Source organism: Colius striatus, chromosome 3, assembly GCF_028858725.1.
Source record: "Colius striatus isolate bColStr4 chromosome 3, bColStr4.1.hap1, whole genome shotgun sequence".
In the NCBI taxonomy this organism is placed as follows: domain Eukaryota; kingdom Metazoa; phylum Chordata; class Aves; order Coliiformes; family Coliidae; genus Colius; species Colius striatus.
Window position 1 is genome coordinate 45971106 of NC_084761.1, and position 19637 is coordinate 45990742.

A 19637-nucleotide genomic window follows, 5' to 3' on the forward strand; every position below is an offset into this window, starting at 1 on the left:
CCAGCAGGACTCATTCTGGTAGCAACAACAGGAAATCTGAAATACACCAAAGGAATGAAGGCTTGGGAAACCAGACACTAAGGAGCAGCAGTAATAGCTGTTCTGGATAAGGAGGTTAAGCCACAAAGAGTTCAAGCCTATCACTGCTGGAAGTTGGATTGGAAGAGAGGGTAGATAGCAGAAACAAAACAAAACAAAACAAACAAACAAAAAAAAAGCCAAAAAAAGAAGAAGAAAGAAAACAAAAACCCAACAAAAAGCACAGGGAAAAATGCCAAGCTCTCTGAAATCTAAGAGCGTCTCTGTGCAACAAAATGTCTCCTAGATATTGTCTTGGAGCATAACTTGGTCTCAGCTTCATAATATGTGAATTCTGGCTTCTTCTTATGAGTTCCAGAAAGAGCTGTTCATTATGAATCGTCTCTTTACCTCGCTTTCTTGACGGAGTAAGAGATGCAGGAAATGAATGTGCTGGCCCAGCAGTTCCTGCATACTTTATCTGCCCAACATTAAATTTGGTACAGCTGCCAAATCTCGTGTAACTCTCCCTTTTTCCAGCTCCCCATTCTGCAGCTTAGAAGCTTCCAGGGTCCTCTAAGAAGTAGTCCGAGCCCCTCTAATGCCACAACATTGACAAACAAAACCAAAACTGGGCAATGAGAAATCTGGACACATTCTTTTCAGTGTCTGCTTTTATGAGTGGATAAAAGCACAAGTTTATAATGGTTGCAGGATACTACCATAGCTATAGCGTTTGCTGCTGAAAAAGCTATAATAATTGTATTTAAGTACAATAGGCTCTTTATAATCAGGTATTTTACAATATTCTAAGATGTTCTTTTCTGGCAGTAGTGGTCTGAAAACAAAGCTGACACTGTTAAAAACTATAGCTTAGGCAGACCAATGCACAGAGTATCCCCTTATGGGACTAACAAGAAACCTTATACATTTTTTCGCTGCTTATGCAGAGGCAACCAAATGGAAAGGAGAAACCACAGAAACTCAGCTTGGCAGAAGCTTAGTGTCCAGAAACATCTTGCCCAAGACAATTGACAAGTATGGTTGGAACAGAAAGTACATTTCATTGGTCCACTGCAGTCTGATACTGCTCCCTATTTTTTAACCAGGATCAAGAAGAATGAGCTCATTGCAGTTTACCACAACAAAGACAAGATACATGCCTGGATAGATAGGGGTTGGATTTATTCACCCTTTTGGAAAATTAAGGCATGGTTCAACACATACTTCTGTTTTGTTTCCTCAGAGACGGCCAAGCGTGTAATCATTCCATGGGTTTCAAATAACATGAGAAACTGAGACTGACTCACTGTTTCCCATTTCATTAGCTCAGGACAGGATGCAAAGCCTATAAACACATTCTGTGTGAGTCTTCACATGACATTAAGTTCCTTGCTCTAAGTTTGCAAGGCCACAGTTTTTAATATCCCTAGAATGACTGTTTATGATATCTCTCTTCCAGCCCTCCTGACTCCCCATATGTAAGCATGAAATATTACTTGGGGCAGAAGTACCTTTCCCTCCATAGCTTTCTTCTCTTTTCCAATGCTTATGCTACTCTCTGACCAGAGAGATCAAAATATCTATGTATCAGTAACTCATCATTAGAGAAATAGACCTAGAACTTAGAAGGACCTTGTCTGTTAAATAGCACATTTCAACTCCAAGTGAGGAGTTCACAAAGTCAAGGGACAACCACAGAGTGACTAGTCAACAAAAATACTGGATTAGGCAATAAGGACTGAGCACAAAAATGAAACAGTCTTTATAATACACTGGACTCATGAGACAGTCAAAGAAATTGTAGATCAGGATGAAATTATATTTTTGGGGAAGAGGAACTTGAAACACCAGAGTGCAGAGCCCTCTCTCTATCTCATGTTTTCCTGGCAGCAGCAGTGGGAATGTACAGTAAGAGAGAGATGGACAGGTGGCTTGGGAGCATAAATTTGCTGCATCTGTTTGACAATGACATGTATCTACTGAATACCTCAAACATACAACGTCCTTTAAAATCTGGCACTGTAGCAGAGTGGTAACTACTTTTCTACAACTGTAGTCCTGATGTATTAATTGTAAGGGAATAAACATTGATCCAGCTCCTTCAAATATAGTTTCACTCCCTGTAGTACATTAATAGATTTCCAAGTATGAAAGAGTTGGAAAACCTTGCTCTGTAGTTACAGATATCCTTACAGAGTCTGTTGTTATGGCAAAGGAACAATGCTTAAGCCTGATAGCTGAGGTTGCAGTAATTCTATCAGATTTGGCCTTGAAAATATCTTTCACAAAAAGACTACTGAATACAGACTAAATGCATTTTGGTCTTTAGTGTCTAAATAAAGGCATCTAGGTACTTAGATATTTAGTGGACTTTAGAGTAATTTCTATACATGACCATCAAAATAGCTTGGTTTCTTACTGCTACATTCAAGTTCTTTTGAGTTGTAATCTATATTAATATTCTAATACATAATAGACTAAGCCAAGTACTTGTGAAAACAATTTTTAAATGAACTAAACTACACTTACAGCTGCATTTTTCAACATAAATTTACTCTCCTTGTGGGAGTGTAACTAAATGTACAGGTAAGTCATGGATAATTTCTGATAAAATATCACTATAGATATATTTGCTGAAATAAAGGTATAGCAAAACAATAGGAGTTTGAGATTATCTTACTCTTTTTCTATCATTCTGCTACAAAAGTTAAAATAACCATCAGTGGAAGTGATAGCAAACATCAATGGGAAAGGCTGGTAAACTTACTTAGTGCATTTGTTTCCACACTTCAGTAAAATATCAAAGACTGCGTATCTTTCGTATCTTTTTACTTTTGCTTTTGTAAAGACTTTGACAAATTTATTCTTCACATCCACATAGGAAATTACCAGTAGCCCACAGCAAGGCAGCATGGCTGTCCATATTATTTCCTGGTTTATGCAGCACTGTTACAAGAATATTGAACTATACGTAAAATTTTTACATTCTCTAAAACTGAAGGGGAGTGTTTGCACCTCATAGGAGAACTGTACATAAAATGGCAAAGTTTTGCACCAAGTAATGTGAACTAAGAAATAATATATAAATACAGATTGAGACCAATAAATCCGTAACTGCAAACCCACTGTGGCAGTAAATGGTTTCCTTTTAATAATGAAATACCACAGTGGCAAAAAAGAAATATATAATTCAGGCTACCCCAACTATTACTGGACTAGAAAATAATGGTATTTTAAAACACAGAGTCTTTTCATTCTCTGGCATACTGTTTGGTCATGTTTCAGGTTTTCTTCTGTAACTAGGAGGGCTAAAATCTTACTTGAAAAAATGGGGAAACTGAGACTGCCACACACATCACTTAGTCTGGGGCTCAAAGTGAAATTCCAGATATTCCAGCACTGGCATTAATGCCACAGTTGGCAGTGGTACCAGTGACGAAATTTCTCTTTATGAAACAAAACGCGCATTGGCACTGAAGCTAACCTTCTTGGTTTGAGGAAAAAAAGAAAAACATTTATTCTATAAAGGAAAACTTATTTGCTGTTAGAGAGGAAAAGAGATGACTTCTGTTCAGTGAACATATAGAGGAATAATCTTTTGCTACAAAGATCTCTTAAAGTTTTTTAAATCCTTTTCATTTTTAAATGGAAAATAAAAAAGTTTCTATTGACAAGAGATGTGTGAATCTTCTGCAGTTGAGATACTTCAAGCCAGAAGCTACAACTCAGCTTTGGCCAAGGTTTTTCTTTCAGTGCGTTATTTGAGCTACTCCCCTTCCATTCCTATTATTCCTTACTGTGCATGCTGCTTTTATCCATACCAAGTTTGATCTGGCAAAAGTTATTTTTTTTTTCCTGTTGATGTTAGTCAGTATCTCAGAGAGGCATAGTTCTCTTGCTGCTTCAGTGAGATAGTAAGTTGCCTTAGGACTCTCTGAAGTACAACTCAAGTTGCATGAAATATGATATAAGGCAAAAACACTTGGTCCTTTCCCTTTCTTTCTCTCCTAACATCTTGCACGAGTTAGGAAGCCTTTTCCACAGCTGAATCTGCAATATAGGTAGCTACTCTAGGGCTGCAACACTTTGTGCCCTTTCTGCCTTCAGTGAGTTGTATGTAACCACCACAGTCATGATTAGCAGCAGCAGTACACTGAGAACTCTTTGGGATGCTGCTACTCAGATGAATCGATAGTCTTTTGGGCATTCAGATAATCTCTCTGGGTCTCAAAGTCCAAGGAAAGGATCCTATCCTCATGCCTCTTAGATTTTACAGAGGTTTCATTTCAGTCAATAAAATAATATTCCTTTCTGTATCCTTCAGAATTAACATCCCAGGTGGTACTTGGCAATGCAGTAAATAAAAGGTTAGAGTCCCTCTTATTGCATCAGCACTAGCCTGGGATGAATTCACTCTCCATTTTCAGATTTATCTTTTTGCTTGAAGGCTTTCTGCTGCTGTAGTTACTGCTTTTCTAGCCCAGTCTAACTTCAGATCATACGTTGACACAAAACTAGCATAAAAACCAAGCACTGGTGCTAACTCCCTGCCATATACTCCAACCATCTAGACAAGCATCATTGTGTGGCCCACCTCTACTCTGACACAAGTTTGTATTACTCTGTGATCCTTTCCAATACTGCTGAAAACACAGTCTCACAAAGGAAAACTTAAATGCTTGTATCTCTCACAGATGCAAATAGCTAAGTTTGTCCAGTTGAAGTGCCAGAAGTTCTTTACCTACTACCAGATTTCTATCGAGCACCAGCTTCTGTCACCTGCAATAGGCAGAGAATATGTCAAAGCCTTAAGGTGTAGAAATGTAGTTTATTTAACTAAATAAAAGTTATTCCACACAATGCTGAGCTGCCACCATTTTCTTCATTCCATGAAGAAAACAGTATAATTTTTTGAAGCACTGTGGCTTAGCTCCTGGGATTTCCTGCACATGAAGCCCTCCCAAAAACCTCCTCATTTAGTGAGAAACAATCATGAGGAAAAAAGTATATTTAACTACTGCAATAAGTAAGGTTGACTACTTAGTGAGTCAGATTATTTGTGAGGTCAATTTTTCCACCAAATCTTCCTGATGGTTGACAGAGAGGGAGATGAGCAAACATACTACACCACATTCTCATTGCTGTCGAAATCTTGTCATTAATTGCCATCAGCTGCCTTGAATTGTTAAGGCACAGAGCACAGGAGTGTTACGAGACCCTGTTTTGATAGCTTTTAAGTCTAGATCTCTGCTTTGGTTTCTTCCACAGAAGTTGGAGAAATGACTGTGAGAAGAGGGAATACCAAAGTTTCCCACATCAGCAGGTCCTGACGAGAAAGGAGTGATTCCATGCTGGCTTATTAGACAGCAGCAGCGAGAGGCTCCCTCTGGGGACTGTATTCCCATCCCATGACACAGCAAGTACCTATACAGAAGAATTTAAAAACCTTTCCATTACTAATGGTGCAGATACAGTAAAAGCCAGTTACAACATTTCAAATAAAAAAAAAAAAACAAAACAAAGCAACCAAACCCACACCCCCCAGCCCTAACTCTGCAGAGCACAGAGCCTCTCTCTGCTGCAGCATCTTGCTGGAGTCACTTCCTCACTCTGCTTAGTGGCCCTTCTTATTCTCTTGGTTACAGGTTAGCAGCTTTCTCAGATTCTTTCTCAGCCTTTAGTGTGAAACAGCTGTGATTTTCACCAAGGTGACTTTACAAAACACAAAGAAGAGCTGAGTGAGGGCTGCTCTTGCTTGTTTTGTTGCTCTATTCTTGGCTGCATTACAGTCGCTATCTGGGCTCCACCACTGCTCATAGGTGTCCCCTTTAAAAGTATCCCCAGCTACAGTATGCAAGTTGGTGATATATAGCATATTCTAAAGGAAGATTTGCTTCTGTTCAAAAACCTTCCTGACCCTGTGGCCGAAGAAGAACAAAATAACGTATTAACAAAAACACAGTTCACTGCCAAAGAAAAGGAGTTCCTGTAAGGACTGAAACAATAAATCTCCTCCGTACTGAACTCCCAGAGGGAGTATGTTGTGTTTCCTCCTGTTCCTTATCAAAGTCCCCAAAATAAGCAGGAATGGGCAGTGACTAGGCACAGTCTCTACACACCTTTTTCCATGGAGTAATTAAGGCCTGCCTCAGAGCAAGAGCACTCCCTGCCCAGCTGTGTAAAGGAGAGCTGACAGCACCACCACCACCACAACTAAGTATGAAGCTCCTGAGGATTGCCTTCTTCTTAGCTGTACTCTGTGTTTGTATTATGGGAGGTAAGGTTTTTTTGGCTTTTTTGGATACACTTGCAACATCTGCAGGGTATTTTGTGAGCAAAAGCTTAGCTGTCTGACGTTGGATGCTTTTATTTTTCTGGGAGTTTTGAGTTGATTTCAGGTGGTTTTTTTGCAGTTCAGTGATTGAAAGTGTGTTGGAGGAGAAGGTACTAACTGGTAGTTGAGTTACATGAGTTATGTGAGAAACTGTCCTGCCATTGTATTTTTGTGACAGCTCTCTTTCTAGGTGTCATGAAGCTTCTCAATGTGAGAGGAGTTAAAAGTAGAGACATATTGACAAAGGTTTTCAGTTCTGTTTTTCTTCTTTGAAATAAAGCATCTTTTGTAGAGAGAGCTTTAAGGGAGGAATTGAAATGTCTGTCAGATTTTGCAAATACTGTTTTGCAAATCAAATCTAATCTGATGGATTTCCCTCTCACTGTGCCAGCAGTAAGTATGGCCAAACAGTATCTCACATTTTGCCCCCCAAGATGTACAACATTTATTGAGTATCAAATAATGAGCGATGCAAGCCTAGGGGCAATATTAGTTACTGATTGCAGTATCTTTTAAAAATTATTCTGAAATGCACAGATTTAATCAAACTTTGTGGTGCTCATATGATCACTGAACTACTATTTTCATTAATCTTCATCTTGAAAGATCATGCTTTTAAAGTGTAACTAGTAGAATCTGAAAGGTGAGAGAAACTGTGTCGCGACCCAGAATCTATCATCACCTTTGTCAAAAGATACATTCGAAGTCAATCCTGCTTTTTATCTATACTTTCATTTGCTGGACCTCTGGTGTGAATAATTTGTAACCAAAGTGTCCACAAATCCCTATAGATTGCCTGTCAGGGATTTAATGAATCAGAAGTTTTAAAATTGATGATACTAGAAGAACTGATCTAAAAAAGTTAATCAACTTTCCTCAGACTACGTGTTAAAATCTAGAAATGTGTTCTGTGGTATATCTTATGCTATTGCTTGGGCTCACTGCCCTTAGGGGGGAAAAAAATCAATAAAGGAAATTAAAAGTAAGATTTGGCCACAGAAAGAACTGTTTTTAAAACTATGTTAAGTAACTACAAGCCCCAAAAGTCTGTATTGAGATACTATTTATTCTCTGACTGCTGCTCCCAGTAAAAATAGCCTTCCTGTCATTGTTAAACCTTTAATTTCACAACTTCTGAAAAGCAAAGTGGAGTTGGATCAAAAGGACCATATTTAAGACAACAGTCCATAAAGCTTATCAGAATGCAACCTGCAAAGGTGGGAGGAATTCTGTCAATTTTATACAAACCTTTCTTTAAAAAGGATTTTCCCTCCTCTGTGTGCTATGAACAGAGCAGAATTGATGACAGTGAATAAGCAAATTTTACACAGAAAACATTTGCTCTGAACAAATTTTGTTCTGTAAAGGTAATTTTTAAAAAATGTTTTATTTCAAGGAAGATATAGTAGCAAAATTCTGTTGGTAAATTCACATTAGAAAATGAAGAATACATGTGAGGAAATTTGGAGTATGTCTCTATTCGCTTTGTGAAAGTAAAAGTATGTAATCTGGTCAAGCTTCCTTCAAGCTATCTCATGCATCAACTTGTTAAGACAGAAGCAGTTTTATTGTCTGTTCTGTAAGGCTTAACCAAAGCCTTTGGGTTTCCACTGTTTGATCTCTGAAGTGTCCTGAACATTTGGGCTGTAACAGTAGGGTCGTAAAATCTGAAGAGAAATATAGATGGTAAGGAGGCTGACACCAGTCTCTCTCATGCTCATTTGCCCTTTTTTGAACATTGGAGACAGAAGCAAGACATTTCTCCAGTTGCTTAGAAAGATTTCTAGTATTTTAAAATAACGCTCGGTAAAATTTAGAGATGATCAAATCACACCTTGGTGTTTTAGTACTCTGTTACCCAGGTTTATAAGTACTTTGTCTATGAAGACAAGTATATGTGGACTCACTGCCTCTTCATATAATACACACAAGCTGCTTGTCTTTGTATCTTTTGTAAACAATGCAGAAGTGGACAAGGATGTTTCCATCATGCTTAGTAAAGAACGTACCAAGTCTCCTGCAGGGCTTCCAAACTTCATGCCTTGTCTTCAGCCTGTATGCTTGGGATCTTTCACCCTCATAAGTCCCAAATGTACCTAATGTATCCTCTGTCAGTCAATTACTAGAGGGGCAGTTATGTACAGGGATGGAAGCCAATAGCTTCCTGACAACTTGTTCCTCCTCTCAACACCTTTCTCGATCCTCTGAGAGCTAAATGACATGCTTAAAGCAGGAGCTCCTTTGTGCTCCTCCCAAGGTGTTCAGTCCTCCTGGCACATTGTCCTTTATTCTTATCTGTTCCAAAACATTACATCTTCCTATGCCTCAGCCTTGTACTACAATATGGCTATGGCTACATGGCATAGCAGATGTCCTCCACAAAGTGCTTATAGCACATCACAGCTTCCTTCTCACTCAGGCACTCAGGTTTCCTTCTTGCAGAAATGATAGAAGAGTGAGATTGTGCTCTTAGCATTGGTCTGGATGCGTTCAGGTTATACACTCAATTGTAGGATCTGAAGTAGACATACAGTTGGGACAGTATAATAACATCCGATGAATGACCTCTATTGACAGCTGGCAGTACCTTTCTCCAAGAATGTTCTTGTCAAAATGCATGGCAATATAAAAAAATAAATTTTAAAAAAGGTGCTTTTTGTTTTGGAAAGGAAGGGGCAAATCTTGGCATTGAGAGCCTGGTCCAAAGGCTACTAAAGCCATTTGGAGCTGCTCCATTACACTGTGGATCAGACTTTCCTGTTAATTTCCCTGTTAAGGAGGTGCCTTGGAGCCTGGGACATCATCCCAGCCTTACAACATAACATATTAATCCTGGCTCCCAAGCTGATTAGCTCTAGAAAAGTTCCTCTAATCAGGGCTCCTGTAGTGATTACATACATTTGCAGCCACCTGAAATCTGCTCATCAATGTTAACTAGAAGAGGTGGATAGTCTTTTTCTTTTCCATCTTCTGTGCCTTCAGCTCCCTGGCCTTAAAGTCTTCTTAAAAATTCATTTTTAAAAGTAAGTACTAACTAAACCAGTTACAGCAGTTAAAGTTTTTGAGCATGGTCTCCTCTCATTCTGGATTTTTATTCATGGCTGTGCTCAGGGAGAGACCAGTAAGGCACAGACTGTCACAGTGGGATCCTTGTCTCATCTTGAGAAATGTGAATAGGCTTTAGATAACCAGCTGCTTTTTCACACCTTTAGCTTTCTTTAACCCAAACTTTAAATGTTTTGACAGTTTGCCTATTGTGAAAAGCAAAAAAAGTGGTTTGGGTGTTCCAACATTTCTCAGACAGTATATTTACTGTAGCCTTTAATTGAGTTTTTGTTCCTGTAGAGATTTTTTTTAAATATATGTATTTGTTTGATTTGGGTCTTTGTTGGTTTGTTTGTGTTTTTTCTCTGCTGTCACATTCATTCATTAGAGCTTTCTCATATTGGTTCAGTTTTGCCTTAATGTCATTTACAGATATATTTATTACTAGACAAAAGAAAACTGCTTATTCTAGCCCCAAACCTGAATGCATTTAATGAGGATAGAAGCAGATGGCTTGATACCTGCTTGATAAGGAGATTATGTTTTGCAGCCAAAATAAATGGAAACTGAATTTGAAGGGCAAGTTGCTTGCCGGATTCAGTGCCAAACCTGAGAAAACATAGTGCCATATAACATGCATAACAAATGGTTGTGTCTTCTGAAAATGTACCAGAATATTATCTCCTTTATTTAGCTGTCCCTTTTATCTGGATTAAAACTTGGACTTCTTCTTAATCTTTACTCCTTTATAAATTAAAGATCTGCTGAAGCTTATGCTTTTGTTTAGTTTTGTGGGTTTTTTTTCTAAATAGGAAAGGACCTTGAATTTTATCTCCAGTTGTTTATACATCTGAGTCCTGAGTGAAAAACTTGCGGAAAGACGAAAATAATCTTTAAGAAACTCTTTACCTAGGGAAGGGAATATATTTAACTGGTAATATTCAGTAGCCAGGCTAGCTTCACAATCTAAAGATGAGTAAAGCCACACTGTAAAATTACGTGGAAAGACATCCTTATTACTTGTGTTTCTCATGAAGGAGGGAGTGGTATGTTTTTTGTTTGTATTTTTGCTGAGATAATTCAAGGAATGATGCTTTAATGATTTTATCTTGCAATTCTGTAAACAGAGAGACAATGTTGAATTTGTGTGTGCAGCAGCTGTTATTTCCAAATAAAAGTCAAGAATTACAGACCTGGCTCCCCTAGAAGACAAACATTTACTTTTGGTTTCAGCTACCACTCTAAAAATAGATGTCTCTGATTTAATCAGAAGAGTCGAAACTTGAGTTTCACCATGTCCTGCCATGCAAGCCACTGTCCTTGTCCCAGTACCTGAGCTATCAGGTAGTGATACCTTGGCATCCATCTTGTGAAAGTGGATCCTTGGATGCCTTAACAGCAGGATTCTGTATCACCCAGACCTACCTGCAACAGGAAAACTGGTTTGCCACAATTTAATATGATGCTATCTCTACACTTCTGAACCTACCTCCCCACAAGAGAAAGCTGTGCTCTGATGATCACTTGCTGATACAATGGCTCTAAGGGGGTAAAATTCAGCAGGTGTGATCTGCTGGGGTATTGTCACCTTGCAAGAGAGGTAGAAAGGGGATAGGAAGTCCTCCAATGCTATCTGCACTTATACCAGAGGCTCGTCTAGAGGGATCCAAATAATTTTTTTTCTTGACATCCAGGCTAGATAGCAGCCTGTTTCAGACCAGACTAACTAGCTAACGCTCCAGAGGTTAACCTTCAAACTAATAACAGTACAAGGATTTTCTGACTGCTTTTATGTGGAAAGTGGATGCTTGGCTGACTTTGGTACAGGTGAAAATCCTAGCCTGTTTATCCATAGAATATTTTTACAACAATTTTCAATTTCTTTTTTTCCCCATGGCATTAACATACTCCTGAGCATTAACTGCATGTTGTACATGGCAAAACATCTTAGGCTGCTGAAACCACAGAGCAAGTGACACATAGCTTTGCATCCCATTTATCTGCTGCAACTTTTCTGCCTTGTCTTATCACTAATGGCATTATGTGTTTTGCTGGGATGGGAACACTACACCAGACTTGATGTCTGAAGATTTCTACAAGATATGTAGTAATTCTAAAAACCACATTCAGCTTGTCTTAATGCTGTGATTTCTCAGTGTGATACTTGGTTTGAGGAGTGTCAGTGTAATCAAAACTTTAGAGTTAAATCAATTAAATCCCAGATTTATAAAATGAGATATTTACACTTCCTGCATATTTCTTTGTTCATAATCTTTAGCAGGAGATTTATGTCGTATTTGGGCTTGATGGGTTTGGCTATTGAAGAAACAACATATCATAATGACAAAAGCTTTGGATTTTAGTTAGTCTGTGAAAAACAACTCCAGGAGATTGACTACCCTTCATGGCCAAGGATTCACTTTATTTTCCTCTGTTAAATACTTACTCATTGAGGCATGTTTTCATTGCATGATAATTATCTGAAGTGATCAAAGCCCCATATATTCCTTTATTTTTTACTGGTTTTCCTGCTTCTTCACATGCTCTAGGCTTTTATTTGAAATGCAGCATTGATAACCTTCTAAACACTAATGTGTGTGGTACTATCTATCCCAGTAAGAGGACAGTCTGAAATCATCTTTCTTTGACAAATGAGCTGCCCCTCCTCATCTCTGCATGGATTATATATTGCAGCAATACAGATGATGTAAACATCAGTGTGTGCAAACTCATTGAAAGACTATGGAAGCAGAAAATATCACTAAACATTGTTAGGTGAAATATTGAAAATGTTGAGGATTGGCAAGAAATGTGAAATTCAAATGTTTTCACCCTTAAATGCCCCATGTCATGTCTGGTAGAGGGAAGGGACTGGACATGATACAAAGCTAATGCTTCCACTGCCAAAAATAAAAAAATTGTCCTTTTTCCCCCCACAGGGATTATAGGCTCACTGAAACTCCTAACAAGTTTTTCAAAACTCATTTCCTGCTGACGATCATAAAGACAGAAGTCTGTGGCATGTCAAAAGAAACATTTTGGGCCAGCATGCAATTCAATTATAGTTAAAATATAATACTGTTAAAATATTTTTCTGAAAACTATTGAATTATTTGAGTTATGAAGCTTTCTTGACTCTGCTTTGCCACAAAACAACATAGGTCTTGAAAATTGCAGCCAACATCAAAAGCTGTCTGCCTAGAAAGCCTAACGCAGTAGAGTAGTTTTAGGTTCTCTTCAGGAAGGTTTTGGGATTTTTTTTTTTCTGTAAGAGTAGTTTGTTGATGTATTTGCTGTGGTTTGGAAGGCAATAAATGTATTTACTGAACTATTAGGCTTCACTTGCAACAATTCGCTATTTTCCAACATGTTGTAAGAGAAAGAACTTATTACAGATCTATGCCAAATAACCAGGTCTTCTAGACGTGCCAATGACAGCAAGGTAAGGACACAGTACAGGGATTAGAAACAAAAACCTCTTGGTGCAGGACTGGTTTTTGGTTCTCTGTCTAGCCCCAAAGGCTTCAGAGGAATCCACTATTTCCCTTTGCATGCCGTTCCCTGTGCTAATGCAGTCATATGGCTAGTACATCTAAATGCTGTCGAATTTAGGTGAACTAGTACAAAATTTATCTTATTGGCTTAGTGACACTTTCTTGTAGTGTACTGTCTTCTTACTCCCTAATTGCCTTTACCTTACATTTCCAAGAACTATCAGAAAATACCGTTTTCAGGTACAAAATGGAAAATGAGGATTGGTCACTTATGGAAGAAATGGCCAAGGGAGAGGAAGAGCAAAAAGGCTTGAACAGGGATGGAGTAACTCATTTACAATAGTTGTAATTGTCATGGGGAATAAAATTATGCTAATATCCAATAAATGTACAAGTGATATCTATAGCTACTCACCAATATGAAATTATCAGCTCCCAGCTCACCATAACTTCATAGTGCACTGACTAGGACCAAACTCAGCATTTTGACAAGCCTAAGCATCCTGAATACAGTTATCATGGTTTGACATGAAGTTGTTTCTGGTAAGGGGAAAGGGGCTTTAAAGATGGCTTCTGTAAGAAGTTGCTCAAAACTGTCCCCAGCTCTGAGCCAGACCCAATTCTGAGGCTGAGCCAATTAGACACCTCCATGATCACTCTTTAAGAAGAAGAGGCCAGAAGAGGAGAGCTCTTCCTGTTCCTTCTCGTTCTGTCCTTCCTTCTTTTCCTGCTGGTGGTGGTGCAAGGAGTTGGAAGAGAGAAACAACCATGCAGACTCCAAGGTCAGTGAGGGAAGAGAGGAGGAAGTGTGCTGGAGCAGACACTCCCCTGTATCCTGTGGAGAGGACTGGTGAAGCTGAGATTTGCTTGCACTTCATTAAAGACCCTGTGCCAGGGGCAGTGACTAAGATCTCTCTCCCCCATCCCTTCGTGGTGCTTCATTGCTGGCTGCGCAAAACCACGACAACGGTTCACTTTCTGCTTTGTTAGGAAGCTGCTTCTCAGCATGGATTCTGAAGTGGCTATCACAGTAGTTCCCACTGCTTTCTGATAGTGTAGGTCCTCAGTGCTATCCCTCTGCTTCAAGTACTTTCCTAGTAACAGCTTTGTTTTTTTAATAGGGATACTTTGGAACATTCAGCACGTGAGAAAAGCACTTCATTTTCACATCTGAACCTAGCAATTGTATCAGATTGGTAGAAATTCAAAGCAACAAGTATTCAATCAGCTTGGCAAGATACTCACAGATAAGGAGGTCTTCATCAGCTCTATATGCCAGTTACAGAAATCAGATATCGCATATAACATAATTCTAGTGAGACTGTTCTCCACTTTGGGCTTGCAAAGCTCATTTTGGGCTTCCCCTTTGGGATACTTTGTACCACTTAACCTTTGCTCTAGGCAACGTGGATAAGATGAAGAGGGACTCAACTGAGTGTGGAATTTAATTAATTATAGAAGCAATTTACAGTGTTTCCACGGAAAGTTTCTGACAGGAAGAGGCTTTTGGAGCTTTGTCAGGAGCAGAGTGGCATGGGTGGGTGTGGCTGAAATGGGTGTCTGGGCTGATCCCAGATGTGCTAAAAATACAGACATCATAGCAGACACTACAGTGACCCTTTCCTGAATTATACAATTAGTCATGTTGCCGGACATGCATTTGGATCACAAAGAGCAGAAGAACTATGATTTTACTAACTGCTGCAGCTACGTTGCAAAGGAGAGCTACCCATCCACCCGGGCTCAGCTTCCCCTCTGTCTGTTTTCTGTCTGCCCTACCCAAACACATTTTTTCCTAGGAAACAAAAATAGGCTTGCAAATAGCATGGTAAGGAAAAAGCATTGTGAGTGTTAGAGAGGGACATAGTTTTTTTTCTCCGCCTTCTGGGTGAGGGTGACTTACACTAACATTCGCACTCTTTCCTGCTGCAGGGGAAGGGGCTTTCCTTCCTTTCTTTTTCATGTTCTGCTCAGCAGTGCACAATATGTAAAAAGCTCTTTCTATATAAAACTGCATGCATTAAAGACATTTCCAAATTGATTTAGCATGACTAATATGAGGGGGGTGGTGGTTTGTTTTTCATACTATAAAATAACCCTTGGTAACTCCTACCTTTTATCTTACACATGCACAGACAAATATATCACCATCAAAGCCTGACAATCTTGTGTTTTAAATAGCTTTAAAGGGTTTAATTAAAACCCATTAAATAGGTTTAACAGGTTTCAATAAAGTGAAACTCAGAGCTTGGAGCCTTTGTCCAGGGCTGGCTGGAGTGCTGATGAGCATGCTGAGCGCATTTATTATTTTATGGAGTGCAAACAATGTGCTCATCCCTCTGTAGTACAGAGTAATAAAGATATTCACCAAGCTTCACATAGGAGCAGAAAGTGCATTGAGAAAGCTAGAGATTAAAAGCTCTCAATAGCGAGTTTGCATTTCTTCTGAGTCAATAAAAAAAACCCATGAAACTGGGTGGTAAGTGCCCGGATTTCTATGTCCACACATGCAGAGAGGCAAAGCATGCAGTGCTTGGATTGTTTCAGAAACATGGAGGCACTTATCCCATGTTTTTGTTGAGGAGGAGCCCTCAGTAACCTGTAGCCCTGTTACCTGAGGCTGGTCCTTGGAAGCTGCTTTTTCAGTACTTCTCTATGTGGTGGGTCAACCTCTGTTTTCTGGGTGCTTTGAGTAGGCTTTGTGGAAACAGAACTCTTTGTTTGGGGAATTACTAAGTCCCAGCAGGTCTCTGCTAGTGCTTGGTGTTGTGTCATGCTATCCACATGTCTGGGCAAGCAGGAGGAGCACTGGGGTAGTGCTGATACCAAAGTTGCATTTCCTGCCATTCCCTGATGGAAAAACTATGGCGGCTCCCTCCCTTTCCTCAGCTCTTGCTGCCAGATGCTTCTAGCCCACCTGATTTGTGTTTCCTCTGCAGAGCTCAGGCCTCACATTGTCCCAGTTGCTCCTGTCCATTCCCAGGCCATGCAGGAGCAGCCCTGTCCCCATTTCCCTTTCCAGCTATGGGGCTTTGCACTTATGCTTGCCCTACTCTAACATCTTCTCTCTCATGTTTTCAGGTGCTTTTGCTTTCTGCAGGGAGGGTGCTATGCCCTCCTGCCCCAGAAGCTTCTCCTTCCTGCCTTGGCATCTTCCCCTGTCCTTTCTCATGTTTCTTACCCCTGTTTCACAGCAGATGGTCTATGTCCCATGACACCAGCCTGCAAATCAGGACCAGGAGCTACAGGGGAGAAATAGAAAGTTGAACTGCAATGTAAGATCTCAACATGTAGGATTTGTATGTTTTCAGTTTGCTACTCAAGACGGGCATGACTGAAAAGAAGGTAACAGCTTGGCAAACAGGAGGTGGCTTCCCACCTCCCTAGGCAGTGGGAATCACAGACTTCCAAGTTGGGTGGCACCAAAGAACATGACCTCTCTCCCTGCCTTATAGTTTTCAGCATTGCCTGTAGTATATGACTATATCTTCCAGGGGTTCATCTTAACTATGAACAGTCAGAATCCACATAGTCCTTCCAGTCGCTGTTGCAAGATACTCACAATGCAGAAAATCCTGAGGAGGAACATGACTTATGTTGCAGAAGGCTGCATTAAGAGCATTAGCAGAAGTGCAAAAGCATTGTGAGACCAGGCTGGAGAAACACTTCGCTCTTCTGACTTGTGATGATATTGCAGTGACAGTAATCTAGCATGGGACTGTTATTAGGGACACAGCTTCTCTTCCACAGAGTGCTGTCACAGCATGAATAGTTGTGTGCAAATACTATTACAAATGCATCTGAGTGTATGTATGAGGCATGCCATGCCTCTTCTATTACTTTAGCACACTGAAGAAATGTGATGACATGAAGGCTGTGTATTTTTATTTGACTTTGCTTGAAATTCATGAAGTTTGCAAATGGCTTTCTTTAATTTAACATCCTTTACTACACACTGTTATCAGCTCCAGCCTTTCCCTGGATTACATCAGAATCTTGATTCCCACTTAAAATCTAGCTGATATGACTACAGAGGAAAGATTTAGTATATGAGTCCTCAAGGACTAAATGTGCTAAAAACAGTTACTTTTAGCATATTAATTATTTTATAACAAAATAATTACAGGTTTTTAATATTTTTGTTCTACTGTGGGTATGGGTTTTTTTAAATTCAGGAATATTTAATTTATAGATTTTGTATTTGTGATCTTAGAGATTTTGAATAGGAAGAAAGGAATTGATAGTTTTGAGCAATACTGTTAAAATTGCACTTAAGCCTCTTCTAACAGTTCATCCCAAATAGAAATTTTTGTGATCTGAAATAATCTATGCTTTCCTTAAGATTTTTTGTAGGCTTTTCTGGCTTTCTAAATAATTTGCATAGTATGGCTTAGTAATTTTTAGCCAACCAATGTCAACAATTCAACACTGTTGTTTGAATTTAGGAAAGTTTCATGTCAGGATTTCAGTCTTAGCAAAATACTTTGGATGAAATTGAAAGTACTACAGGGATGACTATTCTTAAGATTTATTAAAACACTGAAGACAAACCCCTCTGCTCTTAGAAATATGTCTGTCTTGAATCTGCAGATTTCCTCCAGTGCATTTATCTTGGTATTAGATAGCTCTTATTTATACAATTAGAATGGAGTGGAGGGGGAAAGCTGTATGTAATGGATATAAAATTAACTGCAGAAATGCAGAGGGAGTACTGAAATAACAACAATATCTAAAATTAATCCCAGTCTTTGCTATGGCCTATATTACAGCTTTCTGCAGTATCTTAGAGGATTGATTCTGCACTGTACACGTGCCTCAGACAAAATTAAATATTGAAAGACCTGAGATTGATTGCAAAAGCAAATGTTGAAGCTTGTAGTATCCATATTATGAATAAAATGATATAATGGTTATAAATGATAAAAAATGCAGACACAGTTGTGATCTTGACCCATAAATATCTCTGTTTCTTGTGTAACTCCATTAAAGCTAGAGTGTGATGCCATTGTGTGTTTCAGTCTGTAGCCCTCTAGAAAATAAGTAGATACAATTATTCCTATTTATTGATGGGAAAATGGGATACAAGGGGTGTCTACGTGACAAAGTGCATTAGAAATACCCAAGCTGGTCTGAACGAGGCAGATTAAGTTCCAGAAGCTCCATCTAAACTAATTAAACTATGTTGTTCTACATAGACATTCCAGGGAGGATGGAGTAATCTCTACTCTGCAGTTGCAGCCATTTGTCTTATTTGTGATGATATATCCAAGAGAGCTGTAAACCAGCAAAGCTCACACACTATTTACGGTAGCACAATACTGCAACATGGATGCAATAGATACGGGTCTATTGGGTAGGCCCTTGGAGAACTGGCCAGCATTGTATCATTACATACCAGCCATAAACATAGTTGGCAGCTGCTTTAATGCATCTTTATATGTGTCTTGGCAGAATGTTACCCTGAAGCTGTGCAGAAAAGTGCATCCAGGTTTCTCAAACACTGCTTGTACCACTCTGCCTTCTCCCTCTTGGGTGGAAGGGCAATCTTGGCACCTGGAAAACATTTACCAAGGAGGAAGCCCAAGAGCACCCGAAGGTTAAACTTTGTTGGGTAGAAGGCCTATTTCTACATCAGGAATTAAACCTTAAGTTTGGTTCCCAAATTAACGTATTCAAGTGTACTTGAGTTCTGTTTGGAGGACTTGAGTAGTGTTTTAGCAGTGCCTAAGACTTGTTTTTGCTCTCCACATGAGAGTGGTGTTTGTGCAATGACTGGTTTTTGGTAGATGAAGTACTAGGCAAACCTTTTTTTTTCTTTTTTTTCCCTTTGGATGACTTTGAATCTTTGCATGAGAGTACACAACAAAAGAAAAAGAAATATCTCAAGTCTTAGGGTAGAAGGTCAGAAACAAGGAAAGAAAGATGGGTGAGGCATGAAAATAGAAGTGTAAGAACCTACACTGGGCCTGGGGAAAGATCAGATAAGAAAATGAAGAGATGAAGCAGCAATAAATGAAAATGAAACAAAAAATATAATAGACAACAGAGCTCCAAGGTAAGAGTAAGCCAGTTATGTACATCATCAGGCAGCAGCTGTTTATTTGGAACTCTGAGTATGTCAGTACAGACTTATCTCACAAGGACAGCTATAACTTTCTCCAAAAAGGACAAAGCATCAGACAAAGTGTACAGTACAGTCTTCCCACGGATACTGCTGGAGCAGCTGTTACAGCGAGGCTCTATCATGGTCATAGGGGCTGGCAGAGTTATGATTTACTTCCTGGAAAAAGATCGCTATTTATTTCTGATGGTGTGGAAAGTCAGAAAACAAGAAAGCTTTGACTTCTGCATGGCTTGTTTATGATTGCAAGGACCCAGGGTCACACAATGATATAGAATAACAAATATAACACAACACCACCACCTCTATATTCTCCATGGTCTTGAAGCAGGGAATTAACATTCACAGGTTTCCTCACACCTCTTTGGCAATTGCTCCCAGCTACAGTTTTTTGGGGTATTGATGTGTTTTTTAGTAGGAATATTTTATATCTCATCAGGAAAACAGTGAAAACACTGGGATCTGGCTATTAGGTCACAGACACTGAAAAATGAAGTTTTCTAATCCAGATTTCTGTTGTCCATTACCTCTACTTTCATCCTCAGTGGATGTAATGAGAACTTTATTATTGTCTTTTTTGCAGCCCCTCACCTACTTAAGTGTTCTTTTCATGCCTTCCCTT

General features: G+C 39.2%; 1 protein-coding gene across 7 annotated transcripts in view; it reads left to right on the forward strand.

The window, feature by feature from the left end:
- Positions 1 to 6103: 6103 nt before the first annotated feature.
- Positions 6104 to 19637, forward strand: part of EMCN (endomucin) — a 58501-nt gene continuing 44967 nt past the window's right edge. For 3 of the 7 annotated variants that reach the window (XR_009818410.1, XR_009818409.1, XM_061992224.1), the window contains exon 1: positions 6108 to 6298. Coding sequence is in view for 5 of the 7 variants with exons in the window: in XM_061992224.1 (XP_061848208.1) it covers positions 6241 to 6298 (58 nt within the window). In the remaining 2 variants the exon portion in view is untranslated. Of the gene's footprint in view, positions 6299 to 19637 lie in introns of all 7 variants that reach the window. The other 4 variants (XM_061992222.1, XM_061992221.1, XM_061992225.1 and 1 more) reach the window with 4 other exon arrangements.